Here is a 16,099-nt window from a genome sequence, read left to right on the forward strand (position 1 = left end):
GAGGAAGCAGTTGGGCAGTCGAGTAGGCGAGGAACCGCATGCTGGTGATACTGTTCGGACTCCCGGTATGGCTTGAGGTGCGAAACATGGCGGCGAGGCGTCGACTGTGTTGAGGTGACGGGAACATCCAATTCATAGAGTGATTGCTCAGGAAAGGCCTTGAGGATGGTGAAGGGGCCTTCCCAGCGGGGCATGAACTTCGCAGAACGGTTAGTGGCTGTCTTATATTCGTGACGGAACTCAGCTGTGTTCAAGTAGACTTTGTCTCCTGGGCGGTAGACAGGGTCCGGCTGACGATGTTTGTTGGCTTGAACACTTTGCCGGTGCTTAGCGAGAAGCAGTTCGTCACGAGCGATGCCCTCTTCGAGGGCCATGTGTTTGGCAGCGAGATCCCATTCGGAGGCCGTAGGTTGAGCAAGGGACGGGTCCGTAGCTGATGTTGAGGGGAGAAGCGGCGGAGTGAGTGACAGGCGTTTCCCGAAAACGAGCTCGGCGGGGGTGTGGTGGGTTGAGCGTCGGATGGTGTTGTTCATTGCGAAAGCGACCCGCTGTAGGTTGGCTGCCCAATTTCAGCCTTGGTCGTCAGTCCAGGTTCGCAGGATCTGGATGACTGTCTTGTTAGATCGTTCTGATATACCATCGGTCTGGGGGTGGTATGCTGTGGACATCTTTAGCTTAGTGCCCAGGAGGGAATTCAACCGATGCCATGACGCAGCAGTGAATAACTTATCGCGGTCTGAGACGATCGATTGTGGTACCCCATATTTAGAAACCCAGTGGTCGTAGTAGAGTTGAGCAAAGGCGGAGGACGTGAGCATCGTGACTGTTGGTATGAGAGTGACCCAACTGGTGAGGTGATTGGTAATGATGATGAGATAGTCGAAGCTGTGTGTTTGCGGTAACGGCCCCATGAAGTCTATGCCTATGTCAGAGAATTTGGCAGGAGGAACTGGTAATGAGTGTAGTAGTCCGGGTGTAGGCACTGTGGTGTGCCTCACTGCGTTCGGTTGGCGTTCGAGAAGGATGGGCATTTGTGGTATCAGTCTAGAGGGCATTCAGATGCATTCGAGGAAGCGTTCAGTGTTTGTTTATAGTTATAGTGGTCTACTGGATGCGAAACTAGCAATGGTTGGTATGCATGAGTTTCGCTTAGAGAAAGAGAAAACTATAACTATGTATGAGATCTATATATTGTAAGTGCAGAGCACTATACTCATTTATTCTCTATGCATGCAGTCTTTGTGCATGCATCCTCCTATGCATATTGCATATGCAGGAATTTATGCATTGCATTTACATGCAGGAATTTATGCAGTGCATTTACATGCATGCATTCCCATGTATAAGCTGTATGAATATTCAGCTATATTTGTTGTGTATGTATTCATCCAGATTATGTAACATTCCATGTGTAGAATGTTACATTTGAAATACTTAATAATGACGTGGCATTTGATGTGTGTAACTTTACTTTCTGACACACAGTTGGTACTTAGCAAAATAGTAGTCGCATATTGTTGTAGTTCTTCAATACTCAATCCACATGTATTACAACCAGTGCATGTTTTGCTAGTCAACTACACACTATACTACTACGACACTCAGTGAGACACCCAGTGTCTACATATATATATATATGTATGGATGTATGCAGAAACAAACAGAAGTCCATCGAAAAAAAGGGACAGAGATCCGGCGAAGTCCGCTGCCACATCTCGGCAGCAATTGCCGGTCCTATGCATGAGAATAAAATATCATGCATAGGATAAAGGCCGGACAGAGCTCGATGCCGAGTTTCGGCAAAGTCCGAAAAACGCGTTTCGGCATCAAATCTCACCTACCAACATCAACCAATGCATAGGAATAAATCCTACCATATGGTGAGAACGAGTTGTGGTAAGGGCTCTGCACTTACACCGGGAGGCTTAGTGGTGGTAGCTTTGGATGTCTGACAGGCTGGGCAAGTGCTGACAAAGTCCTTTACGTCACTAGCCATACCATCCCAGAAGTACTTACAACGCAGTAGTTCAAGTCTTTTCTCCACCCCGAAATGGCCCATCGCATCATGGCATTCCTGTAGGCACTGTTCTCGCAGGGTTGGTACTTCGGGGATGCAGAGCCAGTCCTCATATGTCAGCACTGTCCTGAACCCCCCATGCTCCTTTGACTTCGGCAGTGCGGACACCTGGAGGATGGTGGTCTACTTCCCTCCAAATACTCATTACCGGGTCCTGCCCATACCCTTCAGCCACCAGGAAGGTTGCGTTTGGTGAAAGAACCATCATGGTGAGGGCGTTGACGTGGGCGTCGGAGTTGCGGAGCTGGGAGAAAGTGTCGGCGATGACATTAGTGGCCCCTGGGATATGGGAAATCTGGAGGTCGTAATCGGCGAGCATGAGTAGCCACCGCTTCTGACGTTCGGACAGATTTGGTTGTTGAAAGAACCTGTAGGCACTGGGGGTGAGAAGGATGGGTGTTCGTGGTATAGGTCTAGAGGGCATTCGGATGCGTTCGAGGAAGTGTTCAGTGTTTGTTTATAGTTATAGTGGTCTACTGGATGCGAAACTAGCAATGGTTGATATGCATGAGTTTCGCTTAAGAAAGAGAAAACTATAACTATGGATGAGATCTATATATATATGTATGTATGGGGAAACAATCTGTTACCTTAACCTACCCTAGGCCCTGTCCTGGACATGTCCTGGTGGGGTTGTCTGACGCGGGTTGATTAAATCACATTTCAAAATGTAAATTGCTCATCTTACAGCGAGCGGGCAGTCTGGTTCTTGCTCCTCTTGTATGCATATGCATTAAATCACTCATATCAATAAGTCTACACATATATAGCAATATGAGCTCCAGCGCTCTAAGTAGCACCATCCCAAACATGACAAAAATATATGCATGACCACCACTGAGTGCTCCAAGTTTGTCTTTATTCCATGCTCAGACGACCTTACTACTTATGCCGTATGCTTATGTTGCGTGTGCTCCAAGTTACTTAGGTATGAGAGTTGGCACTTATCCTATACATGAACGCAATATCTATATCTATATTATATATACAAAACACTGTCACACATATCATGCGAGATAACTAGAACGCCGGAACAAGCTATCGTTACAAATTACATTTCATGGGCATCATACTGATGGGCTGGAAAGCCTGTCGGTCGATTGAAAAAGGGTTGAAGGACTAAAATGGGCCGGCCGGCACTTGCAGGAAATTATAACTCACCTTTTTCAATATGGTCCTGGATCTTTTCGCTGAGCTTGTTGAGCTTGTATCCTTTCTGGACCCGAAACGCCTCCACCAACGCCGCTGCCTCACTCTCGGACATGCCTCTTTTGGAAGCTATGCCCTTGATAGAGTCGTAGATAGGCCATCTACGATTGAACATTCTCTTCTCTTTCTCGCTTTTCCTAAATTCCGGTCTCTGGCTCATTTCCCTCACGGGCAGTCGACCATTCCTGCCCACAATATATTCGTCCCAGAGCTCCCTCACATCCTTGACGGTTCGGTCCATTGTAAAGACCAAGAGTTGTGGTTGGGTCAGGAAGACGGCGTGCGAGGAGGAGGTGGCAGCGGAGGAGGAGTTGGTAACAGAGGAGGTGGAGGGGTCAACTAGAGTTTGGAATTGGTGTGGAGCAATGCCCTGTCAGCTGACATTTCCGATGCCCTTGAGAAGTGTGACTAACCTCCAGGCAGATCTTGGTGTCTCAGGTCCCGAGCGATGGTGTGGAAGGCGTCACCAATCCCCGCCAACAAGGCATCGTACTTTCCAGATCGACGTTCCTCCAAGACAGTCTTTGAAAGCTCGGCAAGCGAAGCATTCGTGTCCTGGCTTTTAGCATCGATTTTCCTAAGCACATCAAACACCGCCTTAAAATTGGTGGAGATAAAATCCGCCAACTCAGGCATCACCTGCCTTATCTGTTGACTCATCGTCGTCTGTGCAATTTCAGCCTCGGCAAGAGCCTTAGCCTCAAAAGCGACATACGACGGGGCTGAAAAGAGAGGTTCCTTCCAGACATACAGATTGGGAACAAGTCAGCGAAGAAATGGAGCGTCTTGGATGACGACCTTGCTCAAATAGCGCAAGAGCTCGAGGAAGGCGTGGCCGGCCTTGTCGTCTTCCTGACGGTTGGGGTCATTGAGCTCTTTTTCACTGTGAAGACAATGTCAGTCTATCCATCTTTACTCGCATTTGTAGAAGAAAACAGTTACACATCATCGAGCCAAGGGAAAACCATATCACTCAACTCCTTCGGCACATCGGCATGACGAGGAAGGTGGTAAGCACCCTTCTTGCTAGGAAATCCAGCAAGAACCCTCATTGCCTTCAGTGGGAAGTGGCTGAGATACGTGGTTTCCATGACTTTGGTGCACCACCGACTGTGTCTGGAAATTTCTTCCTCTGGCGCTCCGCCCTGTTCAGCCAGCTGCACTCCCCATTTATGGGACGTATGGGTCGAAGCTTTGCAATGTATGCCACAAGCTAATAGAGCTTGACGGACACTGGCATTGAGCGTACCATACTTTAGATGCACATACTTAGTCTGGGGGGTGACAAAGAGAGGTATGGGATACCAGTCACGATGACTCTCAAATGAAGGAAAAGAAGTATTTGAATTTGGGAAGGTCTCTCGACCAGAATGAAATCTAGTGAAATCATCAGAATTGATATCTTAGGGTTACATGTTACATAATATCCTCACCTCGCAAACAGCATCAAGGCCAGGAAAGAAACTGGGCATCGATCCACATCTTTGTTTCTGAGCAAAGTCGCATACTGGATTTTGCCTTCGTGGTTAGTCTTCCCCTCTCTGATAGTGATAACAACACCATAGCATGGGGTAGGACCTTCATCTGGGAAGTGCCTAAGGGAGAGGGAGGCGAGGGTGGTCTTAAGTTGGTCACCAGCACGCAGAAGCCCGTAAATACCAATGGCTTGGGCTGTAAGGTCGCGCAAAGCCTCAAAGGTGTTTCGATGGAGGTAATGCAGGAATATCTTCTTCATGTTCTCAACTGTGCCGATGCTGTCATAGTACAAATCTAAATGGGAAGCATGAGTTGTGTAATATAAAAAGTATTGAAACAAGACTCACCATCACCCATATCCTCAAAATTGAGTATCCGACGAGCATTGCGGATGCGATCAATCACGCGTAGAATAGAGTTGACCGCCTTTGTACGGGGCGAGGGATAGTTGTTCATGCCCATAGCCTTCTGACGCTCCCAAAGATCGACAAGAGCAGCAACGTAGAGCTTGATGGAACTAGGGGATTGACTACAGTCGAGTAAGCGCTGCAGGCTAGCATCTACTTTGTCAGTTAGTTTCTAGTTTCTGCAGACCATAGCAGAATACACGGACCTGCATCATCATAGCCAAGGTCCCTACGGAGCCTTACAAACTCCTCTATGCTGTTGACCTCAGCCATCAACTGCATGCGCTCTTCCCGGGTGACGACCTCCAATGCGCCCTCTTCATCCTCCTCACCATCTGCATCATCCATGACGTCCTGTTCAACCTGCTCATTGGCCGCTGATTGAAGGTGCGCTTGCTCAGAAGAAATTATTTGCATTGCTTGGCCATTTTGCACTTGTTTATCTTTGACGGCAGGATGTGGTTCATTTGGTTGACCTGGACACCGATTTTTTGTCAAGATGAACGCAGTGGGGCATGTCATTACTTACAGAAATGGTTTTTCGGAAGGCGAAGGATCCAGTCATAGATATATACAGCCGCATTTGCAGGAGTTACAGTACGGCTGGAAAATCAGCCCGATTAAGTGTCACGCTTGAAAAATAGTTATAAGCAGCTCACCCTGTTGAGAAGTTCATGTGGTCGCAGAAAAGTTCCCACTGCTTGTTCTTGTTATTGTATTGGCACTGCACATCCTTCTCGAGGTTGCTTCTGTGAAAGACCACGATTTCCTGCATACCCTGCACGACTCGTGGATCCATGCTGTCTACCAGCTGGAAGTCATCGCGTCCCTTGGTGCTTTTGGTACGTGGCATCTTGAGCGATGTAAATTTGGTCAGCGCAAGGCGTGTGGGGTCAGGAAGAGTGTGGATGAATTAGGACTCAAGCCCGAGAGACAATGTCAGTGGGGGGTGGATGGATGAATAAAGATCAATCAAGAATGTGAAGTCCTAAAAGAGTAGAACGATCGGTAGCAGGAATGCAAATTTCTAAGTTCTAATAGATACATCACAGGGTTAACCGGGATTACAAACTGTTTCTAATTCTGGGACAACCGCATTGAAAAACTCGAGTTTACTTGAACCTATGCATATGGAAAGGCTGGAGTAAATTCAAGTTTACTTCAACCTTAAGGGCGGGACAGCAATAAAAAATTTCAAATTCATTAGGGGACATGTCCTGGAAATGAAACCTGTCCCGCGCCCGAGGTTAAAGAGAACAAACAGAAGTCCATCGAAAAAAGGGGCAGAGATCCGGCGAAGTCCGCCACCGCATTTCGGCAGCAATTGCCGGTCCTATGCATGAGAATAAAATATCATGCATAGGATAAAGGCCGGACAGAGCTCGATGCCGCATTTCGGCGAAGTCCGAAAGACGTGTTTCAGCATCAAATCTCACCTACCAACATCGACCAATGCATAGGACGGAATAAATCCTACCATATGGTGAGAACGAGTGGTGGTAAGGGCTCTGCACTTACAATATGGGACCAAAAGGTGGGTTCTTTCCTTCTTCGAGAGGGATATGGTGGTCGAAAGACCTATGTTCTGGGAGTGTATCGGCGCTTTTCTTGTCGAATAAATCTAGATATTGATGGTATTCTTTAGGTACTATTTTGGCATCGGTGTTTTCTTCTGGAGGTTTGTCATTGGTAATGACCATGGCTAAGTTTGTTGGCACTCATCAACTGTAATACAGGTGGGTGTATGGAAAGTGTTTCCCAGCTGATGGATGGATTGTGCTCTTGTAACCAGGTTATACCTAAAAGAATAGGGTAGGAGCCGATGTCAGTTATGAGGAGTCGAAGTCAGGTATGTCCAAATGGTTTCTGGAAATTAATCATGATGTTGACTTCTTCTTCGATCATAGTTCACTGGCCAGCAGCATTGAACAGGTATAATGGGTTGCCTCTTCTAATTTTGTCATTTTGAAGTTAAAGGTCTGGATGAATCTTCTGTCGATGAAGTTGGTGGAGGCACTGGAATCGATTAAAGCTGGATAAACATTGTTGCGAAGAATGAGGAAATCGATTGTGAGTTGGCTTTTGTTGTTTCTATTATTATATCTGAGAGTTTGAAAAAATTTGCAGGAGTCTGTGTTGGCTGGTTTGGCAGTTCGCTCTTCTTCCCAGCTACCTTCTTCTTCGACATTGGCAGACAAGAGCATATCTAGTTTTTTGAAGGGAGAGTAGTATTGGATTGTTGCGAGGGGACCACTGGGCACTTGGCGACTTGATGGTTTTTGTCAGCACAATAGAGGCAGAGGTTATGATCCTTTCGCCTCTGGTATTCTTCTGGAGTCAGACGTCCATGTCTGGTTATCCTAGCTGAGCTTGGGACAAATGCAGCCCTTAGGTTGACCACTGGTGTCACCTCTTTATTGAAGATGGTGTTGGTAGTGGTAGACCTTATCGGTGTGCCATTTGCTGCAGAGAAATGCCTGAAGTTGTTGGGGTGGGTTTATTGTAAGAGGTGTGGGTGTAGTCACTTCGGATAGCGTTGAAAGGCGCCTTTGGTTGCTGGTCTCGCTTTGCTAATACCCATTCATACCGATGACTGTCAATGCAGATTGCCATGTCTTGGAGGTTTTTGAAGGACTTGGCTTTGGGTAGTCTGATGAGTTCATCTTTGATGTCATCCTTCAAGCCCTTGTCGAAACAAGCCTTCTTCGCTTCGTCATTCCACTGAACCAAGGTGGCATAACACATAAAGGTTGTGAGGTATGAGGATACAGAACCTTGCTGATGAACAGTGTGCATGTTTAGTTGTCATTCTGCTGTCTGTTCCTTGTCTGGATCCCTGAAGCTCTTCCTTAATTCAGCACAAAATTTCTTGAAGTCCAGCATAAACTTGGGCTGGGGATCAATGGTTACGAAGGGTTGAAACCATAAGAATGGGGTGTCTCGGAGGAAAGATCCGGCGTATAGGACTTTGGAGGTCTTGGTAGGGAAACGAGAAGGTTGGAGGGTAATCACCATTGTCACTTGAGTGATAAAGGTTGAGAGCTTGGCATGCTGCCCATGGTAGTACTTGGGTTGGGATACCTTCGGTTTTTGAGGTCGACTGGAGGGTACTGAGGTGCGTTGTCGGCTGTATTCCCTTTTAACTTCTGGGTGTGGTGTCTGCGCTGACAGGTTGCGGCTTGATCTAGGTTCTTCGTCTTCTTCATCCAATTCTTGTTCGTTTTCACCCTCGTTATCTTCACTATTATCAAACATCTGTTGTTCAATTTTGCTCTCTTCCAACTTATGCACCAACTCTTCCTTCTGTTGCTCAAGTCTTGCAATATGGTTGCGCATCATCTCGAGTTGGGTTTGGGTGTCGTTTGATGTGTTGTCAGCGGTAAATGGATCGGATTGAGGATTGGTGTTGAATGAACCCGCGGGATTGTGGTCGTCATCGAGGGTATGTTCTACTTCCTTGCCTTTTTCGACCTTTTCCACAGCTCGACCACTATGAGTGGATGGACCTGACATGATATAGGATATGGTATACGAAGTGGTGGTATGAGGTTATAGGTGGCTGAGGTTGTTGATGAAGTTGTATAAGGGTATACGTATGTGTCGAAGGTAAAAGGTACTTGAAGTCTATACCAACCAACCACAAGTGTGGAAGATCAATATTTACTGTTACGACTCATCCCCAACAAGGTCCGGCCTTGGAGACGAGATAGAAAGCCGTAGTTTAACTAAGCAATGAGATATATGTATGATATACCTCTTGACACTTGTCTGTTGGCGTATGGTATAGGGCGGAGGTATATTCGCTTGGGAAGATCAGGCAAGCTTATATACTAGTGGAGTAAGTTTATGTGGAAGGTGGTGCAAGGTAAGACGAGAGTGAGCACTGGGAGCTCAAGGACCTTTCGCAAAGTAACTTATGAAATATTGATCTTCGAGGGGAAGAAGATCAAGATCGAGGACAAAGCTCCCCTTTATATACTTCTACAGAAATCTATTTATATCCTTCGAGGTCCAACTGGAGGTCCAACTGGAGGTCCAACTGGAGGTCCAACTGGACCTTCTTATCTGAATCGGATCTTGCCTTCCTATTATGTAACTCCCTCCTATGATATCTTATCTCTTCTTCTCTGTGCAGGCTCGTGACAAAGAGCGGCTCTCCCTGTGGATAGCTGCGATGAGCGGAGCATCTGCCTCTGACTTGGCCTTGCTAGCTTCACCTGCACTGTCCCTGAAGAGACCACCATCCTCTCTTGACAACTCATCTTCTGAGTCATCAGCAGCCATTTCGCCCCTTTGGTGCTCGATCAAACCATTGAGAGCAGTGAGATCTCTGCTGGGATGATTAAGAGAGGTGTGGAGGGTCGAAGAGGCATGGTGGGCAATGACAGAGGCCCTGTCACCAAGGAAGGCAAAAGAAAAGGGTCTTGTAGAAGGGGCAAACCTTCTTTCATTGAGCTATTGATGTTCTGTTAGCCATGGCATGTCCATGCTGCCTGCCAAAGTACTTTTACACACCAAGGAGACTCTCATCATCGATCTCCATTGCCCCAGCACCAGTCCCAGCCCCTACCTGGGATGCCTTAATGAAGCTCTCGACAATTTGATTACTAAAGGCAATTTAATTCATATGGCTTTTTTTTATTTCAAGAGGAATTTCCTTTCATGGTAAATCTGACTCAGAGTTCTGCCAATTCAATTCCTGGGTTTTTATGCCACAACAGGTTCAGGAACATCATTTTCCTTGAGGGAATTGTCAGCTTGTTTCATCAATTCAGAATTATCATTGAAATACCATGCATTTTATCTACCCCAAATGTAAGTTTAAATTCTAATTTAGGAACTTCTCCAAGCTTCGCTTTGTGCCAGCATCTGCTTTCTCCCAGTAGGGATTTAACCCTACAGATGAGGCTTGATTTAGAAGCTGCAAAATAAAGTCTTTGAGAGATACAGTGTATGCAGGATCATTGTCTTCCAAAGACAATCGTCGTTGTCCTTCAGGTGTATCTATAAAATAGTTAGACCATGTCCAAGACAACAAATACACATGAAGCAACATACTTTCTATCTCGGTCCAAAGGGTACTGTTGTCATCTATCCAGGGTGCAAGACCAGTTCTGCAATTAATATCAGAGAAAAAATCCTATAAAAAGAAATACCACAGCACTGACTCTTGCACTGAAAGGCTTCCCTCAGATTGTTGTACTTCACCTAAGACATCCAAAAATATGTTCACTGCTCAGTAGTCATCAGTATACAGTTGCTTGCAAGTCCAACCACATACTGAAGTCACCATCAAGCCTCTCCATGACTTGTTGGTTGCCAGTCAAAAGCAAATTTCCTACTCCCATAGCCACAACTTTCCTCAATCTTGTCTCCCCTACATAGTCAAAATTCCTCCACACAGCATCTAAGATTTCCTCTAGTAATTTGTGCACATCTTGGGATTGAATTTTTGCAGACTCTTCCACCATTTGAAGGAAGATGTTTGGATTGTTCATTGCAATTCTGGAGAGTATTTCCAGGTATGCAGCAAGGACGAGGCCTGAAGCTTTGTCATCCTCCAAGGCCGTTGTTATATGGTGGAATATACCAGCCTGAAGGAGCAAAGACGAAATGACAGGAAGTGGAGCAATGCGCGTCCAAAGAGACACTGTGGCAAGAATGCGGATGACTGCTGATTCGTTACCAGTGCTAGTTGACAGTGCCATGGCCAAATTCGAGGCAATAGCTTGCCCATGAGCCTAGAAAACATTTCAGCAGATTGTAAATTTTACTGTTTGTTGTAAACTAACCTGACTTATTCCGACAGGATCAAGCAGAAGGTAAGAGTCCAATAAACTCAGGAGTTTCGGCAACAAGTCCAAGTTGGAACCCAACACAAGTAATAAGCCAGGCAGAATACGTATAAGTCCTGTTTCTGGAGACGGTTGATAGGGCGATGCAGAATTGTATAGGGCAGTCTGCCATCTGTAGTATTTTGTCAGCGAAGTCTACAACTTGTTACTTTACACCCTCGACGCACAAAATTAGGCCATCCTCTTCGAAAAATTCTTTGGCTGGTGGCTGTAGGCTTTCTTCTATCAATGGAATAACCAGCTCCATTAATCCGCCAGATGATTCCTTGGCTGCCTATATGGAGTCAATGTTTTTTTTTCCCTTTCTTAGATAAAGAAAAAGAAACAACTCACAGATACCAGCTTGGTGGTTAGGACTACAAGGGACGCTTTGAAAAGCCATTCTCCTTCTAAACCGATTGCACCATGCCCTGCCACCATCATTATCTCAGTTTCACTAAAGTTTAGAGGATATGAAACTTACATAGCACAGGCACAGATTGGGCCAGAGTGGGTAGATATGGCATGATCTTGATTGGTATGTGTTGTGAGAACAATGCCAACAACAAAAAATCATTAATTTACCTTGTCCCCAACCCTTTCAATCACAACCCCAACAGTGTCATTCACATATCTTTTACCATCCAAGGTGCTTGCCTCGCCAAGCAGTTTGATTCTGATCCGACTTTATCAGCTTCATATTAAGCATTACAACACTCACAATCCCTGGACTGTTTGCTCTAGAAAAGGCAAAAAGTAATCAATTGGAAGTTCCCACAAGTCAACACATTCCTTGATGGCCACTGCAGCTGCGAGGTTTACTGCCCGATCAGATGCATCCCCTCTCTCAGAGAGAAGGTGCAAGAGTAGTTGCCACACTATATGGAGTTTGGCAGATTCTTCATCGCCACTCATCCATTCACCAATAAGCCAAGCAACACGACGTTTGACAATACGGTGCCTAAGCACACATAAATAATGATAATGGCAGGCTTCACCTATACTAAGGTACTTACAAAGGCTTCCCCTGGCTAATCCAGGGGCCCATACCCGTGAGCAAAGATTCAAAATTTACACCGCCGTACGATGCCATTGAACGACTTAGGCGCCCCAAGGCACAATATACAGACTCATGTCGCAAGACCGAAGGCAGATTGTCAGGGGGAATGACTGGATATCAGCGCCCACTCGATGGTCGTTCAACTTACGCTGTGTCTCGGAAAGCAGTTTCAGCATGGCTGGTTCAATAACCTTATTTTCTCTGGGAACATTGCGACAGGCATTATTGAGTGCTATGAGAACACGCTCAGCGCACGGCTAAAAACTGTCAGAAATCTAGTTTGATAGAGATTAGGATCCTGACTGACTCTGAATTCAAAGGCCCAGGCCTCTGCGTCAGTACTTTCGCCAATAAGCCATTCTTCAGGTTCATCTTCAAGGGCTTCAAGATCCGTAGAAGTGAGAGGAAGAAGTTTATCCACCAATAAGTGGAAAGCGGAGAGAATGAACTCAGGTGTGAAAACTAACGACTGTCAGCGCGCAGTACAACTCTAGTAGAAACTCACTATCATGGTGATCTGCAGCAAGGATGGGAAGAATATCTTTGAAGAGAAGCAATCCCAAGAGCAAGAATCGCTTCGGGTAAGGCGAATCATCCGAGTCTAATTGTCAGTCACTGTAACTCGCAAGCGGTAACTCACCATCGTTAGAAATGGCACCATCCGTCCCTGCAACGACGCCACCAACCTCTCCCCACCACCACCCAATGCCCGCCGTGGTTCCATCAATTTTACAAAAACCTTTGGGATCAAGAGCTATCATGGCACGCCACCATTTCCCTATCGCTCGCAAATGTTTTGTGATGGATCTAAGAGTTTTTTCTGAAGGAACTTTGGTTGCGATCAACCGAAGCCGGTTTGACTGGATAACGGAGGCATGAGTGACGGAATGGCCGACAAGGTATTGAATCCTAAGGATAGCCTCTTCCGTTTGCATTGGCTTTGCCTTGGACCAGTGCCATTGACAAAATCGAGCAAGTATCCTTGATACGTCAGTACGGTGAAAAAAAATTCAGTAACTTACTTGAAAGCGTATCTACCTGCTTCCTCTAAAGGCAAGTAGCCCCCCCCGTTTCTCTCACTTTCGCCCCAAATATCCAAAATTTTACGAAGAGGCTCTGTGAAGAGCTGTTCTAATGTCTGCATAACCGTGGCTCCTTGTGCAATTCTCACAGTCCTCCACTCTTTGACTAATGCATTGATCGTCCAAAGAACATTGATCAGCAATGTCGAGGCAGCTGGAGTCAGCGATGATGGGTTGGCTAAGTGAGGCAAAGTTGAGAGAAGTGGTTCAAGGAAAAGCTCGGGGAGATTTTGCCATGTTTTAGGATATTCGATACGCGCTACCGCAACAAGCAGGCTCAATTGAGGACGGGCAATCTTTCGAGCAGCATCAGCATATGCGTTCTGATTACAACCATAGCATTCAGTAAAGACTTACAGCAAAATCTTCTTCTTCCAAAAAGCTGAAAAGCCTTCGTCTAACTTCGGGTTTACGGGTCTCTGGAGTAATTCTAATGATCAGAGTGTGTTCTCCCAGCAAGGAACGTACGCTTTGCTTCTCCACTTGGTTTTCATTTCTCTTCCAGTGATGAGTGAAGCCATGAGTCTTTCTGGCTGACTCAAAGTCTTATCGGCCGCCAGAGTTTGGAGAGAGATAAGAAATTCTAAGATTACAACATCAGGGGATGAAATTATGGGCAGGAGGGAGAATAATGACACTTACCTGGTTCCTTGAAGAGGTCTGAGAGAGCTTGTTGGTCACGAGTGTATTGCTCATGGCTGGTTGGGTATACAACTGAATGGACGAGAAGGCGGATATCTGTGGCCATTGCGGCTGGCGGGTGTTGAAAATTGGCGCTGTGCGGCGTGGAATGAGCTGTAGATGCGAGCTGGAATGAGAAACCAAAAATCGCCAGTCGTTCAATGAATCAAACCAAACCAACAAGCTCAAGAAATCAGCCGTCCCCGATTCCAGTTCATCTCAGGCACGAGCTTTCCTTCTTGTAGTATTACGTAATGTTTTGCACCTGGAACAAAAGTCTGAAGAATTCAAGGTTGAGTCCATGTTTATACAATTACAACTAACTCTGGCATTTACAGCTCCACAAATCACCCTCTCTCACCCCATCCTTCCCATAATCAATATTAGTGTACACTATGGATATTCGAAAGCCAATGTTTCACTCCAGAGTTCACATAGAGGCTGGTGACATTGTCATCCTTTACATGGTACGTTTCCATATCTTCGAACTAGGCTTATCTTCAGGCTCGTGACAACATGACCGCCATCACCATCACTCCAGGAGAAACATTTCACAACAAATATGGAAGATACCCGCATGATATGCTGATAGGGCAAAAGTATGGCTCAAAGGTGAGTCCCTGTATGTGGTGGCTCAGCTTATAACTTGAGCAGATTCACTCCCCGCCGCCTCACCCAGGCTACGTTCACGTTCTTCGCCCCACGCCGGAGCTGTGGACCCTTTCACTTCCCCACCGTACACAAATCCTCTATCTTCCCGATATATCATACATTACCATGCGCCTTGGTGTGCGTGTGGGGGGGAAAGTCATTGAGGCCGGAACTGGAAGCGGGAGCATGACACATAGTCTCTCCAGAAGTGTGGGTCCAAGTGGCCAAGTGATGTCTTTCGAATACCATCGACAACGCTTTGAAACTGCCTTGTAAGTTCGTCTTGTGTGCGAACTCCGCTGAAATTGTATAGGAAAGAGTTCGAATCGCACGGTTTGACCAACGTTCGCTTACAGCATCGAAATGTCTGCAAAGAGGGTTTCGGAGACGCACAGGGGGTGGAAGGAGGTAAGTCTTGATATATTTAGTTGTGAAATGGCTCACATCGAGGTGAAAGTTTTTCTTGACCTCCCAGCACCTTGGGAAGCCATTCCGCATGCGGTCAAGGCCCTTCGAGTGAGTATCTTCACATGGGCGTTGTGGGTGGGGTCATCGCTGAAAATATGTAGCGTGATATTATCACCAGGATTTGTTGCTTTAGCCCTTGCCTTGAGCAAGTGCTCAAAACTGTCACTTGTTTGCGTTCTGAAGGGTTTTCAGGTACGTCCAACGCCGGCACTTTGACACCTTGTTCTCATGAGAACTCCAGATATTTCAACCCAAGAAGTCCTTATTCGAACACATGAGCTCGTTACTCCTCCCCCCAACACCACCTATTTATCTTCTATCTCTTCTGTTGTCTCTTATCTTCGAGAACACGAGCAAAGAAAAGAAGAGAGGCGTCTATTACAAATTAAAACTGCCAAAGAGAACAATCGGAAGGTCAAGGGCATCGAAGCGGATGACGCTATTCCTGTGGAGGGGGAGACGGGGTCTAAGAGGAAGTTAGAGCAGCCGTCAGTCACTGGTTCCGACAATGCGGCTCCAGCAAATTCGCGTCCAAAGACAAATTTGCTTTGGACCGAGCCACCTAATACTCTCCCTAGTACTGTGCTTACCAAGCCCTCCCCTGAAATGAAGGGGCATACATCGTATCTCACCTTTGCGATTCTGTATCCTGAATCTGTTAGGCTTAGCATGGTGGCGCAAGAAACGTCAAGTCGAGTTGAAACACCAACAAATATAACGAAGGCTCCAGAAACCCACAGTCAAGAAACTCATTACTCGGAAGGTTCAGAAATCGAAAAGATCGGAGCAATGACAAGTAAAGAGATGGATGATTGGATGAAAAGCGGTTCGACATCATTGTCGATTTAAACCTAAGCAAGCGTCGTCGTTTTTATATGATGTATTAGACTATGTGTAATATTCCAGGGGTTCATATGCGTGTAGTGATGGTTAATACGTAAGATCAAAAAACCACCAGTAGAGCAGCCCATACCGGCCCATATGAAGTCCGGCTCCAGTATGCATCCTATATAGGTTCAGCATTGAGGCGGCCCACTACTGACTAATGCGTGCTCATTTGTACCGTATACTGGCCGTTGTAATCTTGTAAACAAATATGAAGAATAGGCATGATGATGGAACGAATAATGCGCTGAGGGCCGGCGGCCGAGACG

At 46.2% G+C, this 16,099-nt stretch overlaps 2 protein-coding genes and 1 pseudogene across 2 annotated transcripts; 1 reads left to right on the forward strand and 2 right to left on the reverse strand.

Annotated features, from left to right (window-relative positions):
- Window positions 1-421: 421 nt before the first annotated feature.
- Window positions 422-3,607, reverse strand: CNH01450 (annotated as a pseudogene).
- Window positions 3,608-9,811: 6,204 nt separating this feature from the next.
- CNH01440 (MMS2, putative) lies at window positions 9,812-13,993 on the reverse strand. Its single transcript, XM_024657660.1, has 20 exons — window positions 13,788-13,993; window positions 13,614-13,728; window positions 13,503-13,575; window positions 13,086-13,441; window positions 12,704-13,044; window positions 12,569-12,664; window positions 12,371-12,525; window positions 12,212-12,320; window positions 12,020-12,173; window positions 11,725-11,964; window positions 11,589-11,679; window positions 11,488-11,533; window positions 11,358-11,434; window positions 11,192-11,298; window positions 10,962-11,136; window positions 10,451-10,910; window positions 10,338-10,401; window positions 10,228-10,283; window positions 9,967-10,173; window positions 9,812-9,909 (listed from the first exon to the last, which is right to left on the reverse strand). The coding sequence occupies exons 1-19, from the start codon at window positions 13,891-13,893 to the stop codon at window positions 9,998-10,000; spliced, it is 2,997 nt and encodes a 998-aa protein (XP_024513337.1). The 5' UTR covers window positions 13,894-13,993; the 3' UTR covers window positions 9,812-9,909; window positions 9,967-9,997.
- Window positions 13,994-14,144: 151 nt separating this feature from the next.
- CNH01430 (hypothetical protein) lies at window positions 14,145-15,956 on the forward strand. The gene is made up of 7 exons (XM_572332.2): window positions 14,145-14,293; window positions 14,331-14,438; window positions 14,481-14,749; window positions 14,791-14,885; window positions 14,935-14,993; window positions 15,047-15,137; window positions 15,187-15,956. The coding sequence occupies exons 1-7, from the start codon at window positions 14,222-14,224 to the stop codon at window positions 15,792-15,794; spliced, it is 1,302 nt and encodes a 433-aa protein (XP_572332.1). The 5' UTR covers window positions 14,145-14,221; the 3' UTR covers window positions 15,795-15,956.
- The last annotated feature ends 143 nt before the right edge of the window (window positions 15,957-16,099 follow it).

The sequence above is a fragment of the Cryptococcus neoformans genome (genome assembly GCF_000091045.1).
Source record: "Cryptococcus neoformans var. neoformans JEC21 chromosome 8 sequence".
Lineage (NCBI taxonomy): Eukaryota > Fungi > Basidiomycota > Tremellomycetes > Tremellales > Cryptococcaceae > Cryptococcus > Cryptococcus deneoformans.

What these genes read in the sequence shown, in the direction of transcription:
- CNH01440 (XM_024657660.1), bottom strand. Translation starts at nt 13,893, where the DNA reads ATGGCCACAGATATCCGCCTTCTCGTCCATTCAGTTGTATACCCAACC. An exon ending in GAGCAAACAGTCCAGGGATT is followed by an intron (nt 11,680 to 11,724) that starts GTGAGTGTTGTA and finishes AAGTCGGATCAG; the next exon opens with AATCAAACTGCTTGGCGAGG. An exon ending in TAACCACCAAGCTGGTATCT is followed by an intron (nt 11,299 to 11,357) that starts GTGAGTTGTTTC and finishes GACTCCATATAG; the next exon opens with GCAGCCAAGGAATCATCTGG.
- CNH01430 (XM_572332.2), top strand. Translation starts at nt 14,222, where the DNA reads ATGGATATTCGAAAGCCAATGTTTCACTCCAGAGTTCACATAGAGGCT. An exon ending in ACATTGTCATCCTTTACATG is followed by an intron (nt 14,294 to 14,330) that starts GTACGTTTCCAT and finishes GCTTATCTTCAG; the next exon opens with GCTCGTGACAACATGACCGC. An exon ending in GGCAAAAGTATGGCTCAAAG is followed by an intron (nt 14,439 to 14,480) that starts GTGAGTCCCTGT and finishes TAACTTGAGCAG; the next exon opens with ATTCACTCCCCGCCGCCTCA.